General features: G+C 43.8%; 1 protein-coding gene across 8 annotated transcripts in view; it reads left to right on the top strand.

The window, feature by feature from the left end:
- The window catches only part of ADAMTSL3 (ADAMTS like 3), a 410,509-nt gene that overhangs the window by 371,112 nt on the left and 18,276 nt on the right, over positions 1–21,121 (top strand). For 7 of the 8 annotated variants that reach the window (XM_061394516.1, XM_061394517.1, XM_061394521.1 and 4 more), the window contains 3 exons: positions 3,333–3,516; positions 5,955–6,159; positions 14,758–14,858. In XM_061394516.1, coding sequence (XP_061250500.1) covers positions 3,333–3,516; positions 5,955–6,159; positions 14,758–14,858 — 490 coding nt within the window. Of the gene's footprint in view, positions 1–3,332; positions 3,517–5,954; positions 6,160–14,757; positions 14,859–21,121 lie in introns of those variants that run through there. The other variant, XM_061394523.1, reaches the window with a different exon arrangement.

Genomic DNA, 21,121 nt, shown 5'->3' with positions numbered 1-21,121 from the left:
GTTGGTTATAGCTTTTCTTCCAAGGAGCAAGCATCTTTTAATTTCATGGCTATAGTCACCATCTGCAGTGATTTTGAAGCCCCCCAAAATAAAGTCTCTCACTGTTTCCATTGTTTCACCATCTATTTGCCATGAAGTGACGGGACCGGATGCTATGATCTTAGTTTTCTAAATGTTGAGTTTTAAGCCACCTTTTTCACTCTCCTCTTTCACTTTCATCAAGAGGCTCTTTAGTTGTTCTTCGTTTACTGCCATAAGGGTGGTGTCATCTGCATATCTGAGGTTATTGATATTTCTCCCAACAATCTTGATTCCAGCTTGTGCTTCATCCAGCCCAGCGTTTGGCATGATGTGCTCTGCATATAAGTTAAATAAGCAGGGTGACATTATACAGCCTTGATGTACTCTTTTCCTGATTTGGAACCAGTCTGTTGTTCCATGTCCAGTTCTAATTGTTGCTTCTTGACCTGCATACAGATTTCTCAGGAGGCAGGTAAGGTTGTCTGGTATACCCCCATGTCTTGAAGAATTTTCCACAGTTTATTGTGATCCACACAGCCAAAGGCTTTGGCGTAGTCAATAAGCAGAAGTAGGTGGTTTTCTGGAACACTGTAGCTTTTTTGATGATCCAATGGATGTTGGCAATTTGATCTCTGCTTCCTCTGCCTTTTCTAAATCCAGCTTGAACATCTGGAAGTTCACGGTTCATGCACTGTTGAAGCATGGCTTGGAGAATTTTGAGCCTTACTTTGCTAGAGAGTGAGATGAGTACAATTGTGCAGTAGTTGGAACAATCTTTGGCATTGCCTTTCTTTGGGATTGGAATGAAAACTGACCTTTTCCAGTCCTGTGGCCACTGCTGAGTTTTCCGAATTTCCTTGTATATTGAGTGCAGCACTTTCACAGCATTATCTTTTAGGATTTGAAATAACTCAACTGGAATTCCATCACCTCCACTAGCTTTGTTCATAGTGATGCTTCCTAAGGCCCACTTGACTTCACATTCCAGGATGTCTGGCTCTAGGTGAGTGATCACATCATTATGGTAGTCTGGGTCATGATGATCTTTTTTGTATAGTTCTTCTGTGTATGCTTGCCACCTCTTCTTGATATCTTCTGCCTCTGTTAGGTCCATACCATTTTGGTCTTTTATTGTGCCCATCTTTGCATGAAATGTTCCCTTGGTATCTCTAAATTTCCTTGAAGAGACCTCTAGTCTTTTCTACCCTATTATTTTCCTCTATTTCTTTGCATTGGTCACTGAAGAAGGCTTTCTTCTCTCTCCTTGCTATTCTTTGGAACTCTGCACTCAGATGGGTATATCTTTCCTTTTCTCCTTTGTGTTTAGCTTCTCTTCTTTTCTCAGCTATTTGTAAGGCCTCCTCAGACAACCATTTTGCATTTTTGCATTTCTTTTTCTTGGGGATGGTCTTGCTCACTGTCTCTTGTACAATGTCACAGACCTCAGTCCATAGTTCTTCAGGCACTCTGTCTATCAGATCTAATCCCTTGAATCTATTTGTCATTTCCACTGTATAATCATAAGGGATTTGATTTAGGCCGTACCTGAATGGTCTTCCATTCAGGTGTGGTCTTCCATTCAGAAAGTAGTGGTTTTCCCTGCCTTCTTCAATTTAAGTCTGAATTTGTCAATAATGAGTTCAAGATCTGAGCCACAGTCAGCTCCCAGTCTTGTTTTTGCTGACTGTATAGAGCTTCTCCATCTTTGGCTGCAAAGAATGTAATCATTCTGATTTCGGTATTGACCATCTGGTTGTGTTGTTGGAAGATGGTGTTTGCTATGACCAATGTGTTCTCTTGGCAGAACTCTGTTAGCCTTTAACCTGCTTCATAGATGAGAGGATGCTTTATGAGTGATGGAATGTATATACCTTGCTCTGGATCATGGTTACCTAAGTACATACAATTGTGAAAACTCATAGAACTGCATGTTTGACATATAAGCATTTTTTCTTATATGAATTATACCTCAGTAAAAAGAGGTGTATTTTTTTAAAGAAATGCATGTATGTCTTGCCTTGAACTGTCTTGCCTTTATGAAATATGACATAGAGTTAGGTATGGCATCAGACACACTGGGTTCCAGTCCAGCTGCAGGACCTTGGAAAAGTCACATAGCTTCTTTCCATTTCTATCTCTGCAAGTAAAAATAATCTAAATCAAAAGATGGCCATGAGAATTCAATGGAAAATTGATGTTAAAGTGTTTAACTCAGTACCTATTACCTGGAAACTTCTCAATAAACTAAGCTATTTCTAAAAATGTTTTAAATAAGCTGTAGGGCACCTAAAAATGTGTACTGTTCTGCTTTGCAAATGATATGCAAGTTAGGACAAAATTCCAAAATCAGAAGGAAGCACTGGAAAACAGTTAAGCTAAAGGCATAGGTGTACTCAGTGGAGCACCCTGTGGACACAGCTGGTAGCTATTACTTACTTGTGATTATTACAAGAAAATCTGGTACTTTCTGTGATCATACACAAATCTGTCATCGTCATGTCCTACTTCATCTTTTTATCCAGTGTCAAAAGGGAAAGGAAAGGCTACTTGGAACGAGGACTAAAAGGAAAACAAACCATGATTATTCGAAGTGGTCAGCTTCAGCTTTTTTAAAGGAAACTCCCATTTTCATCTTTCCAGAAGGCTCTATGGCAAATTATTTATTCAGCTTCAGGTCTCATCTGAAGTTTAGATTAAGAATTAGTAGAGAAGTAAGAATGGAATTGAAATGTATCTTGAACCTGTCTGCTTAATCCCTGCTCCCCGCTAAATCATCTTTCATCTCTCTCAGTCTGATCCACTTTTGAGAAAGAGAATCCATTAGGGCATCCCCCGGAGAGACCCTCCTCTCTTGGCTCTGCTTGGAGAGTCTTGAGAAGCCGGCCCACTGCACAGAGTTTCTCCTCCTTCTCTGGGATTTTTCTGGCAGATCTAGCTGGCCTGAGACAACCCCTTTCCCAGGCTGTATGTCTTGCTTGAACTGTCAAGGGGCCTTTGTGAAATGTGAGGTAGTATTTTGAAAGAGTTAGAGTTGGCATCAGACGCACTGGGTTCCAGTCCAGCTGCAGGACCAAGGGCTCCATCCTGGCTGGAATAACCCCCCGCAGTTATGACAACGAGCTAGGCAAGGGAAAATGAGATTTAAAGGACCCCTTTACTCCACCTGATGGCAGATTCTCTGTGTGCTGCTCAGAGAGCCCGACGGGCAGCTAACCAGAAAGCAGCTCATAGCTGTCTTTGGCCGGGTCGTCTCCAGCCCATCATCCCTTCTCCTCCAGTGGCCATCTGTGACATTCCTTTTCTTTCTGCAGAGACTTTCTGGGAGCTTGGCAACTGGACTCATTGTTCTGCCACATGCGGCCACTTGGGAGCCCAAGTTCAGAGACCCCAGTGCCTGATGGCCAACGGGCAGGAAGTGAGCGAGGCCTTCTGTGACCAGCTCCGCAAGCCACAGGCTGCGTTCCAGCCCTGTAACATTCAGGACTGCCCCCCAAGGTGTGTGCAGTCACTCTTCTCTCCTTGCTACCAGTGTTTGACTTGTTTGAAAATGCATAGTAATGTGGAATGAATAACTCAACCACTAAGATTTGTTTTATGTGGACTATACTAGGTGCTCAGCTAAGTAGTTTATGTGGATCACTTCACAGTCACCTATCAAGTCAATATCATTCATTTTCTTTTTTAAAAATTTATTTTATTTTTTTGTTATGCTACACCACATAACCAACCAGGGATTGAACCCGAGTCCCCTGCACCAGAAGCTCAGAGTCTTAGCCGCTGGACCTCCAGGGATGTCTCCAGTGTTGTTCATCCTCTATTATATAGTTGGAAAAACTCCCCTAGGCCACACAGTTATGAGGGCCAGAATTCAAACCGGGTTAGTCTGATTTCAGACCTTCTGGAGTTAATTGCCACTCTCACCTGCTCCCTGCACTCACAATGTACCTTATGAGCACGGGGAAGCTGACTTCATGGGTTCACCTCAGAGATATGTCAGTAGACCAGCATCACAAGAGAGACTTGTGAAAAGCACCATTCCTTAGATTCTACCCCCACGGGTGGTGTTGTTATTCAGTTGCCTGTCATGTCTGACTCTTTGTGACCCCCTAGACTACAGCACGCAGGCCTCCCTGCCCCTCACCATCTCTCAGAGGTTTCCCAAGTTCATGATCATTGCATTGGTGATGCCGTCTAGCCATCTCATCCTCTAATGCCCTCTTCTCCTTCTGCCCTACATCTTTCCCAGCATCAGGGACTTTTCCAATGAGTCATCTGTTCTCTTCAGGTGACCAAAATGTTGGAGCTTCAGCTTCAGCATTAGTCCTTCCAGTGAATATTCAGGTTGATCTCCCTTAAGATTGACTGGTTTGATATCCTCGCTGTCCAAAGGACTTTCAGGAGTCTTCTCCAGCACCACAGTTCAAAGGCATCATCACTTCTTTGGTGTTCTGCCTTCTTTGTGGTCCAGCTCTCACAGCTGTACATGCCCACTGGGAAGACCACAGTCTTGACAATACGGACCTTTGTTGGCAGAGTAATAATGTCTCTGCTTTGCAACACACTGTCTAGGTTTCTCATCGCTTTCCTGGCAAGAAGCAATCGTCTTCTGATTTCATGGCTACAGTCACCATCCACAGTGATTTTGGAGCCCAAGAAGAGGAAATCTGTCTCTACTTCCACCGTTTCCCCTTCTATTTGCCATGCAGTAATGCAGCCGGATGCCATGATCTTAGTTTTTTTTTTTTTGCTATGTAGTCTTAAGCTGGCTCTTTCACTCTGCTCCTTCACCCTCATCAAGAGGCTCTTTAGTTCCTCTTCACTTTCTGCCATTAGAGTGGTATCATCTGCATCCCCAGGGGTAAAGCCATTAATAACCTTTCAATATCATAGATGACACAAATCAATAGTTTTAAAAATATCCAAAATCAAACTCATAATCTCCACCAAATCTGATCTGCCCCAGTTCGTGTTCCAGATCACAATGACCACATTCAGAGCTACCCAGCCCCCTTTCCACTCACTTCCATCCGTTCCTGTCAGTTTCCTACTGTTCCCAATGTCTTTGTCATTCCTCACAAGGGCCACATCAGGAGCCTCCTGAGTTTTGTCTCCTCTCTAGAGTGCCTTGTCCACTCTATAAGCAGAAACATCTTTTATTTATTTTTTATTGGAGGATAGTTGCTTTACGATGTGTTTCTACCATACAGCAAAGTTAATCAGTCACATGTATACATACATCCCCTCTTTTTGGATTTCCTTCCCATTTAGGTCACACAGAACGATAAGTAGAGTTCCCTGTGTGATACAGTAGGTTTTCATTAGTTATCTGTATTATACAGAGTAGTGTATATATGTCAACCCCAGTCTCCCAGTTCATCTTCCCAGATGGCACTAGTGGTAAAGAATCTGCCTGCCAGTGCAGGAGCTGCAGGAGACAGGTTCGATCCCTGAGTTGGGAAGATCCTCTGGGGGAGGAGATAGCAACCTCTCCAGTATTCTTGCTTGGAAAATCCCATGGTCAGAGGAGCCTGGTGCTACAGCCCATGGAGTCGCAAGAATCAGACAAGTCTGAGTGACCAAACAGGTGCTACCTCCTTTTTTCTTCCCTTTGGTTTCCATGAGTTGAAAATCACGTTTCCAAAATTTCCAACTAATTTTGCCCTAGCTCTGCTCTCTGAGGCCACACAGCTGATGGCTCTTACATCTCTGAGGACTATTTTATCCCGCCCCGATGCTATCGTCTCTACATGGTGATTCTGTTGCTTCTTAGTGAAAGGATATCTGAGAGTACAGCTGGGAGTTATTGTGCTGCTGCCCACTCCCAGAGATATGTGTCAGCCTTGAAACAGTCATACTGCTAGGATGGGCTTTCTCTTTGGAAGACAGTCCCCATAGGGTCTGACCTACTAAGCTCCTGTAGTTTTTGTTCTTAGGTGGCTCACAGGCGCGTGGTCAGAGTGCTCTGTGTCTTGTGGTGAAGGATTCCGCAGTCGGCAAGTGACATGTAAGCGCACAAGAGCCAACGGAACGGTGCAGGCGTTGCCACCAAGAGTGTGCATCCTCAGAGACAGGCCTCTGGGGAGAAGACCCTGTTCCAGTCACCCCTGTGTTCAAGGGCTCTTTGAACAAGGGAACCAGGTAATGCTGACAAATCTAGTGTTTAAAAATCATCCAGTCCCTGTGGTCAAACCCACATATCCAAAAAGGGACTTCCCCTGGCAGTCCAGTGTTAGGACTTTGCCTTCCAATGCAAGGGATGTGGGTTCCATCTCTGGTCGGGGAACTAAGATCCCATATGCCATGAGGCCAAAACATAAAACAAGCAATACTGTAACAAAACCCCACCCATCAGGGCCCTTCCCCACAGGGGAGAGGAGAGCGCAGACTCCTGCAGGACATTCAGGAAACTCATCTGCACAGGGAGCTGACCACACCACACACCAGCTGGTTCTATTCTATCCTAGACCTCCCGGTCAATATTAACACAGGCTGCAGAGATCAAAAGTTCCCCTCAGCCCTTCAGAAAATGTTCAGTATTGTCAGTGTGGGAGAATAATACACTCTTTCTGCATTTCTGCCCTGCAGTGCAGCAGTTGTTGCTCTTGAGAATGATTGTGCTAATTCTTAGGTCATTAACTCCAAGTCCTACATGACTACACACTTCTCTAACTGGAGAGGATGCAAAACAGAGGGAGATACATCTTTCTGGAGAAATAAAGTTAATTAAAACCATGAAGAACCAAGGAGTTGGCAAAAACTATCCCCTCCACCACTAACATGGAAGGGGGGAGTGTGGGGGAGGGGGACATGCCCCGGGGGACAGTCCAGTCTGTGAAGTTTCACGCAGTGGCAGAGGAGGGGCAGCTGGGTCAGGGTGGCGCCTCTTCTGGTCCCCCAGGCCGCTCCAGGCCATTCTCTAAGCTGGCCAGGGCTCCTGATGGCTGTGGAGGTGCTGGATTTGAATCCCAAAGTCCATTTGACTGGGTCTCAGGGAGCCCGGCAGGGCTGCTTTTGTCTTGGTCAGTCATCCATGGGTTGTTCTGGGCCTACTTTACTTGTGCGGGTATTGCTGGGCAGCCCACAACAGCAATGTTATATTATAAACCTCCATATTCTCCCAGCCACGCCCCTCTTTTTCTTGCTGAGGCCAGAGGGAGTGGCTGGGGAGTGGGACTGCCCAGCTTGGTAGGAGCGTCCGGTGGTGTTGGCCACACTCAGGGGGTAGTGGGTTCCCTCTGGGGCTTTGCTGCTAATGTCACAGGTACCATGGGTGTCTTGGGTGCCACTGGTATCTCGGGTGCCGCTGGTGTCTAGGTGCCACTCTTGTCCTGGGTGCTGCTAGTGTCTCAGGTGCCACTCTTGTCCTGGGTGCTGTTGGTGTCTCGGGTGCTGCTCTTGTCCTGGTGCCACTCGTGTCATGGGTGCCACTGGTATCTCAGGTGCCGCTGCTGTTGCAGGTGCCGCTGGTGTCTCGGGTGCCGCTCTTGTCTGGGTGCTGCTCTTGTCCTGGGTGCCGCTGGTCTCTCGGGTGTCACAGGTGCCACTGATGTCATGGGTGCCACTGGTGTCTCGGGTGCCGCTCTTGTGGTGGGTGCTGCTCTTGCCGTGGGTGTCATGAGTGCTGCTGGTGTCTCGGGTGCCGCTGGTGGCTCAGGTGTCACGGGTACTGCTGGTGTCACAGGTGGTGCTCTTTGTTGCGGGTATCACTGGTATCTGGGATGCTGCTGTGTCTCGGGTGCCACTGATGTCTTGGGTGCTGCTCTTGCGTGGGTGTCACGGGTGCTGCTGGTGTCTCGGGTATCATGGCTGCCACTGGTGTCACAGGTGTCGCTCTTGTCATGGGTATCACTGGTGTCTCGGATTCTGCTGATGTCTCGAATACCGCTGGTGTGTTGGGTGCCACCTGTGCCGCAGATATCGCTGGTGCTCCGGGTGTCAGGCATGCGGCGGGTGTGGCGGGTGTCGGGGGTGCCGTGGATGAAGGGAGTGGCCCCATGGTCACACCAGGAAGATGGGGTAGGTGGGGGAGTGGTAGGGTCAGTGATCTCATCTGAATCGTGGGTTGTCTCTGGTATCCGAATGGTCTCCCTCAGGAATAGCCAGGCTGGTATGACGGTAGAAATCTGAGGGCTTTGAGGCTGAGGTTTTTGGATTGTGAAGTCCTTCATGGCAAGGGAGGACTTCACAAGGATGGACTGGGGCCCCACCCTGGGTGTATTCAAGCTCAGGCTTTCTGAGTTCTGGCTTTCTAAGGAGCCCAGAAGCTTCTGCACTGTCACCTCCGAGTCCTCTTCACAGAGTGGCTGAAGTGGCTCCTTATCCACTTGACCCATGGATGATACCAAAGACGGGTAAAGTAGCTCTGGTTGTCGGGTCGAGGGTCAGCATGCTTGCTATTAATGTTCTTATTTTATCGGCGAAGGCAATGGCAACCTACTCCAGTACTCTTGCCTGGAAAATCTCATGGACAGAGGAGCCTGGTAGGCTGCAGTCCATGGGGTCACGAACAGTCAGACACGACTGAGCGACTTCACTTTCATGCATTGGAGAAGGAAATGGCAACCCACTCCAGTGTTCTTGCCTGGAGAATCCCAGGGATGGAGGAGCCTGGTGGGTTGCCATCTATGGGGTCGCACAGTTGGACTTCACTGAAGCGACTTAGCAGCAGCAGCAGCAGGAGGCTAGAAGTTCAAAATCAAGGTGTTCTTAGGGTTGGTTTTAGTTACTGGCTTGTAGACAACCACCTTCTGACACTATTATTCTTGTGTCGCTAAGTCATGTCCGACTCTTTTGCAACCCCATGGACAGGACTGTAGCCTGGCAGGCTCCTCTGTCTCTGTCCTCACATAACCTCTTCTCTCAGCACACACGGAAAAGAGAGTTCTGAGTGTCTCTTCTACTTCTTACAAGGCCACTTCCTATCAGACTAAGGCTCCACCCTTTGGCCTCATTTAACCTCTAACCTCCTTAGGACCCTATCTCTAAATATGGTCACATTGGTGGTTAGGACCTCACTGTATAAATTTTGAGGGATACAGTTTGGTCCATAACATTCTGCATTTTCCCCCAAATTTAGGTCCTTCTCATGTGCACAATACACTCACCCCATCTCAACATCCCCAGAATTCTTTTTAAAAAATTAATTTATTTTTTAATTGAAGGATAATTGCTTTCAGAATTTTGTTATTTTCTGTCAAACCTCAACATGAATCAGCCATAGGTATACATATGTCCCCTCCATCTTAAACCTCTGTCCCATCTCCCTCTCCATCCCACCCCTCTAGGTTGATACAGAGCCCCTGTTTGCGTTCCCAGAGACATACACTAAATTCCCATTGGCCATCTATTTTACATATGGTAATGTAAGTTTCCATGTTACTCTCTCCATGCATCTCAGCCTCTCCTCCCCTTTCCCCATGTCCATAAGTCTGTTCTCTATGTTTTTTTCTCCATTGCTGTGCTGCAAATAAATTCTTCAGTACCATTTTCCTAGATTCCATATATATGCTTAAGAATATGATATTTATCTTTCTCTTTCTGACTTACTTCATTCTGTATAATAGGCTCTAGGTTTATCCACCTCATTAGGGCAGATGCAAATGTGTTCCTTTTAGGGCTGAGTAGCTGTTTTTCCAATAGTCATGTATGGATGTGAGAGTTGGACTGTGAAGAAGGCTGAGCACCGAAGAATTGATGCTTTTGAACTGTGGTGTTGGAGAAGACTCTTGAGAGTCCCTTGGACTGCAAGGAGATCCAACCAGTTCATCCTAAAGGAGATCAGTCCTGGGTGTTCTTTGGAAGGAATGATGCTAAAGCTGAAACTCCAGTACTTTGGCCACCTCATGCAGAGAATTGACTCATTGGAAAAGACTCTGATGCTGGGAAGGATTGGGGGAAGGAGGGGAAGGGGACAACAGAGGATGAGATGGCTGGATGGCATCACCGACTCAATGGACATGAGTTTGAGTGAACTCTGAGAGTTGGTGATGGACAGGGAGGCCTGGCGTGCTGCAATTCATGGGGTCCCAAAGAGTAGGACATGACTGAGCGACTGAACTAAACTGAACTGAATATTCCATTGTGTATATGTACCACAACTTCTTTAGCCATTCTACTGTTGATGGACATCTAGGTTGCTTCAGTGTTCTAGCTATTGTAAATAGCGCTGCAGTGAACACTGGGAAACATGTGTCTTTTTCAGTTTTGGTTTCCTCAGGGTATATGCCTAGAAGTGGGATTGCTGGGTCATATGGTGGTTTTATTCCTAGTTTGTAAGGAACTTCCATACCATCTTCCATAGTGGCTGTATCAATTTACATTCCCACCAACAGTGCAAGAGGATTCCCTTTTCTCCACACCCTCTTCAGCATTTGTTGTTTGCATACTTTTTGATAATGGTCATTCTGACTGGTGTGAGGTGATAGTCTCACCAGTTTTGATTTGCATTTCTCTAATAATAATCAATATCGAGCCTCTTTTCACATGTTTGTTAGCCATCTGCATGTCTTCTTTAGAGAAATGTCTTGTGTAGGTCTTTTGCCCCACTTTTTGATTTGGTTGTTTGTTTTTCTGGTAGTGAGTTGTATGAGCTGCTTGTATATTTTGGAAATTAATCGTTTTTCAGTTGTTTCATCTGCTATTATTTTCTCCCATTCTGAGGGTTGTCTTTTCACCTTGCTTATAGTTTCCTTTGCTGTGCAAAACCTTTTAAGTTTAATCAGATCCCACTTGTTTATTTTTTTTTTTAATCTCCATTACTCTAGGAGGTGGGTCATAGAGGTTGTTGCTTTGATTTATGTCATCGAGTGTTCTGCCTATGCTTTCCTCTAAGAGTTTTATAGTTTCTGACCTTACATTTAGGTCTTGAATCCATTTTGAGTTTATCTTTGTATATAGTGTTAGGAAATGTTCTAATTTGGTTCTTTAACATCAACATCCTCAGAATTCTTAAACCATTCAAACAACAGTTCCAAGTTCAAAACCTCATTAAACTATCACTTCGTCAGGTATGGATGAGAAGTGACACATAAAATTAATCCTTGCCTGACCCATAAAGAAAAATACAACATATTGTTGAAACACATAACAGAAAATTTGGATAAGTAAAGGTACTCTGAGTGCTATAAAGGAGCCCATTCCCTTAAATGAATCAGAACACGTACTTCCAATTCAAATTACTGTAGAATTCTTTTCTCAGACCTCATATGATTTTGACATTCACATGGGAGAGTGAGTGAGGACAAGAGATTTTTAGAAAAACAAATCGATAGGAGGATAGAAAGAGTTTCCTAACCTGATGTCGGAGTGTCCTGCAAAACTGCTGTAAGTAAAACAGTGCAGCATCAGTGCAGAACACACTGAAGTCATGCAGTGTAAGAAAAGTGCAGAAACACACCCATTCAAAATGAGTTTAAACCCAAAAGCAGTTAGTCATAGAGGGAAGAAGAGTTTTTAAAAAATGAACACTATAAAACTACAGTAACTTTTTTTAAGGACATTAAAGAATGTGTTCATTGCTTCATTGTGTCCAACACTTTGTGACCCCATAGACTGTAGCCCTCTAGGCTCCTGTACGCCTCTAGGCTCCTGTACCCATGGCATCCTCCAGGCATGAATACTGGAGTGGGTAGCCATTCTCTTCTCCAGGGAATCTTCCTGACCTGAGCATCGAACCCAGGTCTTCTGCACGGTAGGTAGATTCTTTACCGTCTGAGCCACCAGGGAAGCCTAAGGACTGTTAAAGAAGACCTAAATAAATGAAAAGACGTTGTATATTTATGGATCAAAAAACATAATATTATACACATGACAGTAAATTGATCTACAGATTCAACATAATCCCCATCAAAACCCCAGCTTCTTTGCAGAAATTGGCAAGCTGATCCTAAAATTTATATGGAAATATAAACGACCCAAGATAGCCAAAGCAATCTAGAGAAAGAACAAAGTTAGAGGGCTCAGACATGTCAATTTCAAAACTTACTACAATAATAAGACAGTGCAGTACTAACATGGGCTTCCTTGGTGGCTCAGCACTAAAGGACCCACCTGCTAATGCAGGAGACGCAGGTTTGATCCCTGCATCAAATAGTCACTCCAGTATTCTTGCCTGGGAAATCTCACAGACAGAGGTATCTGGCAGGCTGCAGTGCACACTGTCCATGGGATTGCAAAGAGTCGGATGTGACTTACTGACTGAACAGCAACATGGTGCTAACCTAGCATAGACACATAGATTGATGAAATTGAATTTGAAGTCTAGAGACAAATCCATGTATCTATGTCAGGTGATTTTCTACAAGAGTGACAATACCAATTCAATGAGAGAAGAACAATTGCTTCCTCATTGGCGAAGAACAACTGAATATGCAAATGCAAAAGAATGAACTTGGACTCCTAGCATATAAGGTATTCAGATCAGATCAGATCAGATCAGTCGCTCAGTCGTGTCTGACTCTTTTCGATCCCATGAATTGCAGCATGCCAGGCCTCCCTGTCCATCACCAACTCCCGGAGTTCACTCAGACTCACGTCCATCGAGTCAGTGATGCCATCCGGCCATCTCATCCTCTGTCATCCCCTTCTCCTCCTGCCCCCAATCCCTCCCAGTATCAGAGTCTTTTCCAATGAGTCAACTCTTCGCATGAGGTGGCCAAAGTACTGAAGTTTCAGCTTTAGCATCATTCCCTCCAAAGAAATCCCAGGGCTGATCTCCTTCACAATGGACTGGTTGGATCTTCTTGCAGTCCAAGGGACTCTCAAGAGTCTTCTCCAACACCACAGTTCAAAAGCATCAATTCTTCGGTGCTCAGCCTTCTTCACAGTCCAACTCTCACATCCATACATGACCACAGGAAAAACCATAGCCTTGACTAGACGAACCTTTGTTGGCAAAGTAATGTCTCTGCTTTTGAATATGCTATCTAGATTGGTCATAACTTTCCTTCCAAGGAGTAAGCGTCTTTTATTTTCATGGCTGCAGTCACCATCTGTAGTGATTTTGGAGCCCAGAAAAATAAAGTCTGACACTCTTTCCACTGTTTCCCCATCTATTTCCCATGAAGTGGTATTACAAAGCATTAACTCAAAATTTATCAGAGACCTAAATTTAAGAGCTAGAGCAATAAAGCCTTTGAAAGGAACTCTGTAGCCATACATCTTCATGCTTTGGATTAGGAGATGGTTTCTTAGATATGACATGAAAAACAACAAAAATAGATGAATGGGACTACATGAAAACTTAAAGTTTTGTTGCTACAAGGGATGTGACCAAGAAAGTGGACAGCCCACAGAATGGGAAAAAATATTTTAAAAGCATATACGTGAAAAGGAACTTGTTTCTAGGCCTGTTTGTAAGTCCAACAAAGTTAGCCTAGTTACCCAACAAACACAATTGGCTATAGAGTTCTGCACTGTAATAGGTTTATGATACTTTCCACACAAATAATGCATAAAAAGCAAACACAGAATAAAACATTCTTCATCTTACATTACAGGACCTTGAAAAACTACAGTAGTACAGTTACAATAGCTGACATACAGGGGCACACTCGCATCTTTGAAAGTTCTCAACTTGAAGGTTCATATGTAAGGGACTTACTGCAAACTGTATACACTGAACAGTGACTTTTAGGCTACGTGAATTGTATCTCAATAATGTTGTTGGAAAATTATAAAAAACAATTGTATAAGACAGAAAGTGGTCAACTAATTAAAGAGGAATAAATAAAATGAGAGCCCAAACTCACCGCATACAACAGAATAAATTCTGCCTGGATTAAAGTGCTTCAGTGTAGTCATTAAATTGGAATAGAACTACCAGGATGGGAAAGACCTTTTCAAGCATAAAACAAATGACAAGAAAAAATTGATATGTGTTATTAGTACAGAAAAGTTTAAGAGCCGAATGTTAATTTTTTTCCTGTAATTCAGCTCACCCCTACACACAAGCCTCCATTTTTGCTCTAAGCAGGAAAACCCAAACTTGGCTGTAGCTTATGCTTTTACGCACAGTGATTTCTGAACCTTAACCTGCTCAATTAGGGGTTGGCCCTGTGCTTTTCACTCCTTCTCCCCAGGGGTGGTCTCAGTTTCTGAGGAGGAAAAGAGGATGAAAGGAAACTTAGGAAGCTGTCTGGCTCTGAAGGAGGGCAATCTGATCCTTACAGCTGGGCTTCCCTCCTCCCTACCTTCTCTGAATATTCGCTGGAAGGACTGATGCTGAGGCTGAAGCTCCAATTCATTGGCCACTAATGGAGAGAGCCGATTCATTGGAAAAGACACTGATACTGGAAAACACTGAGGGCAGGAGGAGAAGAACGGTGCAACATAGGATGAGATGATTGGATGGTATCACCAACTCAATGGACAAGAGTTTGAGCAAACTCTGGGAGATGGTGAAGTACAGGGAAGTCTGGCCTGCTGCAGTTCATGGGGTCACAAAGAATCGGAAACAATTGAGCAACTGAACAGCAACTTTCCTTTGGCCAGCTCACCCCTGTAGCTGGTCTCTGGCAATGCCGCCATAGCACGCATGAGCTCACAAGATTGTTTTATTTTAATTTTTTAGTATCAGTCTTTATTTATTTTTGCCATGCTTCACCGCATGCGGGATCTTAGTTCCCCACCCAGGGATCGAACCTGTGCCCCCTGCATTGGGAGCACAGAGTCTTAACCAGTAGACCGACAGGGAAGTTTACACAAGGTTGTTTATACTGCACTGTGCTTTCGTTTCAGTGTCCTGGACGTTGCCTGGGTCGCATTGTGAGGATGCAGCAGCATCACATAATTTGTCAGCACCCCAACAGTTCTGAGTCCGGCTGTGATGACAAAAAGAGGTACTGGCCCCACCCTAGGGCAGCACACAACCTCTCCCACCTCAGATAAGCACTATGATGTCTGGGAATGGCTCATCCCTCCCATACACCACCTCTCATAATGCACAGTTCATACTCAATTATAACTTCTTACAGTGCCATTCTCAGTAGTGTATGTTATGCTGTTGCTGTTCCATCACTAAGGCGTGTCTGACTCTTTGCAACCCCATGGACTGCAGCATGCAGTCTGTAGGGAAACCCTGTCCTTCAGCATCTCCCAAAGTTTGCTCAAATTTATGTCCATTGAGTCGGTGATTCTTTCTAACCATCTCATCACCTTGATTTCCTTTAGGATTGATTGGTTTGATCTCCTTGCTATCCAAGGGACTCAAAAGAGTCTTCTCTTGAATATATCGCAATTAGAAAGCATCAGTTCTTCGGTGCTCAGCCTGCTTTATGGTCCAGTTCTCACATCGGTACATGACTACTGGAAAAAACATAGCTTTGACTGTACAGACTTTTGTTGGCAAGATGATGTTTCCACTTCTTAATATGCTGTCTAGGTTTGTCATAGCTTTCCTTCAAAGAAGAAAGCATCTTTAAATTTCATGGCTGCAGTCATCATCCACAGTGGTTTGGAAGCCTGAGAAAAGAAAATCTGTCACTGCTTCCCCTTTATCCCCTTCTTTTGGCATGAAGAGACTGGACGCCATGATCTTATTAGGCTTTTGAATGTTGAGTTTCAAGCCAGCTTTTTCACTCTGCTCTCTCATCCTTATCAGGAGGCTTTTCAGTCTCTCTTCACTTTCTGCCATTAGAGTGGAGTGGTATCATCTGCATATCTGAGGTTGTTGATGTGTCTCCCAGCAATGTTGATTCCCGCTTGTACTTCATCCAGCCCGGCATTTTGGATGATGGACTCCATGTAAAAGTTAAAGAAGCAGGGTGACATATACATCCTTGACATCCTCCTTTCCCAATTTGGAACCAGTCCGTTGTTCCATGTCCTGTTCTGTTACTTCTTGACTCGCATACAGGCTTCTCAGGAGACAGGTAAGGTGGTATGGTATTCCCTTCTCTTCTTGGAATTTCCCACAAGTTTTTGTGATCCACACAATCAAAGGCTTTAGCATAGTTGATAAAGCAAAGAAGAAGTAGAAGTGTTAGTCACTCGGTCATGTGCAACTCTTTGCAACCCCCATGGCCTGTAGCTTGCCAGGCTTCTCTGCCTGTGGGGTTTTCCAGGCAAGAATACTGGAGTGGGTTGCCATTCCCTTCTCCAGGATCTTCCTGACCCAGGGATCGAAGTCATGTCTCTTGCATTGCAGGAAGATTCTTTACTGTCTGAGCTATCAGGGAAGCAAAAGTAGAAGTTTTTCTGGAATTCCCTTGGTTTCTGTATGTTCCAGCAAATGTTGGCAATTTGATCTCTGGTCCTCTGCCTTTTTGAAACCCAGCCTGTACATCTGGAAGTTCTCAGTTCACAGACTGCTAAAGACTAGCTTGAAGGATTTTGAGCATAACCTTCCTAGCATGTGAAATGAACACAATTGTACAATAGTTTAAACATTCTTTGGCATTGCCCTTCTTTGGGATTGGGTTGAAAACTGACCTTTTCCAGTCCCATGGCCACGCTGAGTTTTCAAAATTCATCAGTTCCCTTTAATTTACAGATTAAATCTGGATCCTAGTGTTTTCAATTATTCTAAATTTATTCCTCTGTTTAGAAACTGTTTGATTAGGACGTTGGGACAGTGGGTTGGCAGAGAATAAAGTAAACGTTTATCTTGTTGAGGGGCTTACACAAGAAGAATGCTTCTGTCTTGTATAAAAGTCTGAACTGGTAGATGGTTTAGAGGGTAGAAGAGCTCTGCTCCCTGAGATCACTCGGAGACATAGATGCCTTCCTTCTGGCGGCTCCACCACCCTAGAGAAACGTGCTGCAGCCAGAGGAAGTGAGGAGAGAGCCGAGAGGGCCACCAGTGGAATCTGGAGTTCTGCCACCCTCCTCTTGGTGTAACTTTGAACTTTCTGAGCTCCTGATCTTCAGACTGGGGTATTACTGTCCGTGTCAAATTATGGTTGGGAAGTTGTTTTTTAATTGAAGTGTAGTTGATTGACACAAGTGTGTGTTAATTTCTGCTCTACAGCCAAGTGATTTAGTTATACATATTTACATCTTCTTTTTTAATATTCTTCTCCATTATAGTTTATCGTAGGATATTGAATGTAGTTCTGTGCTACACATTAGGAATTTGTTTATCCATCCTATATATAGAAGCTTACGTCTGCTAATATCAGCCTCCCACTCAGTCCCTCCCTAACCCCCCTCCCTTGGCAACCACCAGTCTGTTCTGTCAGTGATTCTGTTTCTGCTTCATAGGTAGGTTCATTTGTGTCATTGCTTAGATCCCACTCATAAGTGATACCACATGGTATTTGTCTTTCTTTTCTGATTTCACTGAGTATGATAATGTCTAGTTGCATCCATGTATTCCATCCTTTTTGTGGCCGAGTAGTATTCCAAATGTATGTCTACTAGATTCATCCATTCCTCTGCTGATGGACACGGGTTGTTTCCATGTCTGGCTGTGTGAATAGTGATGCTATGAACATCGGGGTGCTTGTGTCCTTTTTATTTTTAGTTTGTCCAGTATATACCCCGAAGTGGGATTGCTGGATCATATGGTAACTCTTGTCAGTTTTCTGAGGAACCTCCATACTGTTTTCCACAGTGGCTGCACCAACGTACATTCCCACTAGCAGGGCAGGGGGCTCCCTTTTCCCCACACCCTCTCTAGCATTTGTTTTAAGACTCTTTAATGATGTTCATTCTGACTGGTGTGAGGTAGTTCCTCACTGTAATTTTGATTTGCATTTCTCTAGTAATTAGGGATGTTGAGTACCTTTTCCTGTGTTTATTGGCCATCTGTATTTCTTTTTTGGAGAAATGTCTATTTAGGTCTTCTACCTATTTTTGGATAGGTTTTTTTATGTTGTTGTTGAGTTGTATGAGTTCTTTGTACATCTTGAAAGTTAAGCCCTTACTGGTTGCATTGTTTGCAAATATTTTCTCCCATTCTGTAGATTGTCTTGTGTCTGGGAGGTTTTGATTAACTGGTTTAGTGTGAAGCACTTAGCAGCCTGAGTCATAGCAAATGCCCACTCTGTGGCTCTTCCTTCCTCCTCTACATCGTGAGTTACTGGGGAAAATGAGATGACCCTGACCATTGGCTCAGTTTCCATTTTGAGCCTTCACTAAGTTTTGTCAATGTAGTGTCAGCTGCATTTCCTATTCCCAACACAATTCCAGCCAGAACCATTCTCCTCGAATGGAAAATGTTCAGAACAGCCACCTTGATTCTCAACAGAAAACCTAGTTTCCAATTTTGTTCAGAAGATAGAGCCCACACACTGATTGATATGTATCATCCCAGATGTTTTACTATGCATGCTCAAAGATATATTTATTTTACAAACACACGAGGTTTGTGCTTTCTTTATAATAAACAAGACATATTTTGTATGAAACTTGTTTTTTTTCCTACTTATCAATATGTTATTGACTTTTCCCCCATCTGAGTACATAAGGGTCACTTCATTCTTTTGAATTGTTGTATTTACTATTACCTCATTCTTGTCCATTGCTGATGGACATTTAATTGTTTCCATTTTTGGCTATTGCAAACAAATGCTACAGTAAACATCCTGGAATATATATCTTTATGCATAAAGGGTAATACTCTTACAGGATAGATTTTAGATATGGACTTAAATCGACAGACATGCTCATCTGGATACTGCTAAATTACCATCAAACTGTCTCTACCAACAATATATGAGAGTCCCCCTTTTTACCAACTTTACATAGATTTCCAACGTTTTAAAAATTTTACCAATCTGATGGATGAAAATTTATATCTTAATGTAATTTGTACTTTTCTGTTTTGTATGACTTTTGGCTCTTTGTGTTTTTTCTCTAACCGATCCACTTCTTTCCTTCTTTACCACCAATCTGTTTGGCCAAGCCATCCTACTAATCTCCCTCCATCCACCCATGATCCTTCTAACCCAGGCTCCATACTGCAGCCACAGTAATCGATTTCAAAATGCAAATCTGATCCTACCATCACCACACCCATCTCCCTGCTAGATTAACAACACTTTAGAGGCTTCACTTGCTCTTAGGACAAAGGTTGACCAAAATTGACTATGTGGCCTATAAAATATTGCACAGTCAAGTCCCACCTCCCTACACAGCCTCATCCGGGACCTCACTCTGTCTCACTCTTTGTGTTCCAGTCACACTGTCCTTTCAGTTGCTTGAGTATGCCATTCACTTTCCAACTACTTTTTGGCAGCCAAAACAGGAAGCAAAAAAATATTCATGATAATAGAGAGGACAACAAGGCATGGAAAGATCTACCAAGAGGGTATCCGATTAAGTAGGGTTTTGGAGAAAGAGATATGCAAAAGAACTTAAAAGGGAGACATTTTTAAAAGAAATAATAGAAGAAAAATTCCTTGACCCAAGGAGGGAAAAAAAAGAGTCAAATTGCCTTTTATTTTCTCTATTGTTTCTGCTTCATCCAAGGTTGGCCATTCAGCTTTAATCCTAGTGCTTTTCTTTCATGCTGTTACTTTTCCCCAAATATCTGGTGGTTTATGGAAGCAAGACTAGGTTAGTTTAGAGAGCTTCTGTGGGTGGGTTTCTTTTGAAGTTTACTGGCCTCACTGTCCCCCACAGACCTCTTCTGCTGAGTGGGTGGGCTCGCTGAAGGTAGGTGAGGCATTAAATCTCACTTTACAATGCAGTGGGTAGGCGGGAGACACCCACTTGCCATAGTAGGGCCTCAGTAGATATTAGAGGGTGTTTAATCTGGTAGACTGCAGTCCATGGGGTCCCTAAGAGTCAGACATGACTGAGTGACTTCACTTTCACTTTTCACTTTCATGTATTGGAGAGGGAAATGGCAACCCACTCCAGTGTTCTTGCCTGGAAAATCCCAGGGACGGGGAGCCTGGTGGGCTACCATCTATGGGGTCGCACAGAGTCGGACACGACTGAAGTGACTTAGCAGCAGCAGCAATAGGGAGTAACGTTATTTGTGGCCATGGGTAGAGAATCAGTGGTGAGTGGGGTGTCTACTAGCCTCTTTTATTGACTCTGGGAAGAGTTTGGGAGGTGTGGCTTCCATTGTGGAAAAAGTTTTAAAGGGAGTGAGAATTATCAGGGTAGAACTAGCTCACATATAGGAAGACAACACGGGGATCTGAGGAAATGCTTGAGGACTGAGAGAGTTTGTTCCCCAGAGCAGTAATTCCTAACCTCAGCCACAAGTCAGAATTCCCTGGGAAGTTTCTTTAAAATAAAGATTCTTGGGCTCTCATTGGGACTTAATGAATTAGAATCTTTGGAAGGGAATGGAAGCTGGCAATCTACATCTCTTTTGTCTTTTTTTTTTTTTTTAATTCTTTCTGAATCTACATCTTTTTTAAGCTGCCCACATACTTCTGATAATAAGGCAGATTTGAAATCTGTTGCCCTATAGAATCAGTAAGTTCCATCTGGCTGATGATGAAAGGGGTTATTTGAGGCAGGAGCAGAGCTGGACTGAAGAGGAATGAGAAATTGAGAAAGACTAGAAACAGGGTTACTTTGTGATTTCTGCTGCCATTTCTACTTTCATGTTTTACATAGAAAAACATATGAGCTCCACTTGTGTGCTCATTGTTGGTATACAGACTATGAGCCCCCAGCTCGGGCATCACCATCTGCAGTCCCATCCCTGGCCATGAGGAAGTGATGCTCTCTGTTGGAGCAATCTTGCATTCTTTTACTGAGTTCTCAAGTGACCAGGCTCTTGGGTTTCAGCATCTTCACTGGTGTCCAGCTCCATGTTCCTGTATCATCTTGTATATTTAGGAAGCTGAATAGTTTCTTCTGACTTCCCACTGACCCTATCTTCTATTGAAGCAGAAAAAGTAGCTGTATTAAGGTCCTGTGGGCTGGAAACAACAAAAGTCAACTTGGAATGGTTTATACAAAGATAGTGGGAGAGTTCTTAAGATAGGACAGCCATTCTTAGATACAACAATTTGGTATCTTTTAAAATGTATTCTCTGAATATTCTTGGAATGTTGGTTCAACTCTTTTTAGTAGAAACTTTGGTCTATCTCTGTCCTGTTGTCTAAAGGAACCCAACTTTTGGCCCCATAAGTTTCATCCCCACTGGGGAAAATAAAAACCCTCCAGTTAACAGGAAACCCTTATCCCTCTTCCT

The sequence above is a fragment of the Bos javanicus genome, chromosome 21, assembly GCF_032452875.1.
Source record: "Bos javanicus breed banteng chromosome 21, ARS-OSU_banteng_1.0, whole genome shotgun sequence".
Classification (NCBI taxonomy): domain Eukaryota; kingdom Metazoa; phylum Chordata; class Mammalia; order Artiodactyla; family Bovidae; genus Bos; species Bos javanicus.
The sequence above is the reverse complement of the archived record's forward strand: the minus strand, read 5'-3'. Positions and strand labels throughout refer to the sequence as shown.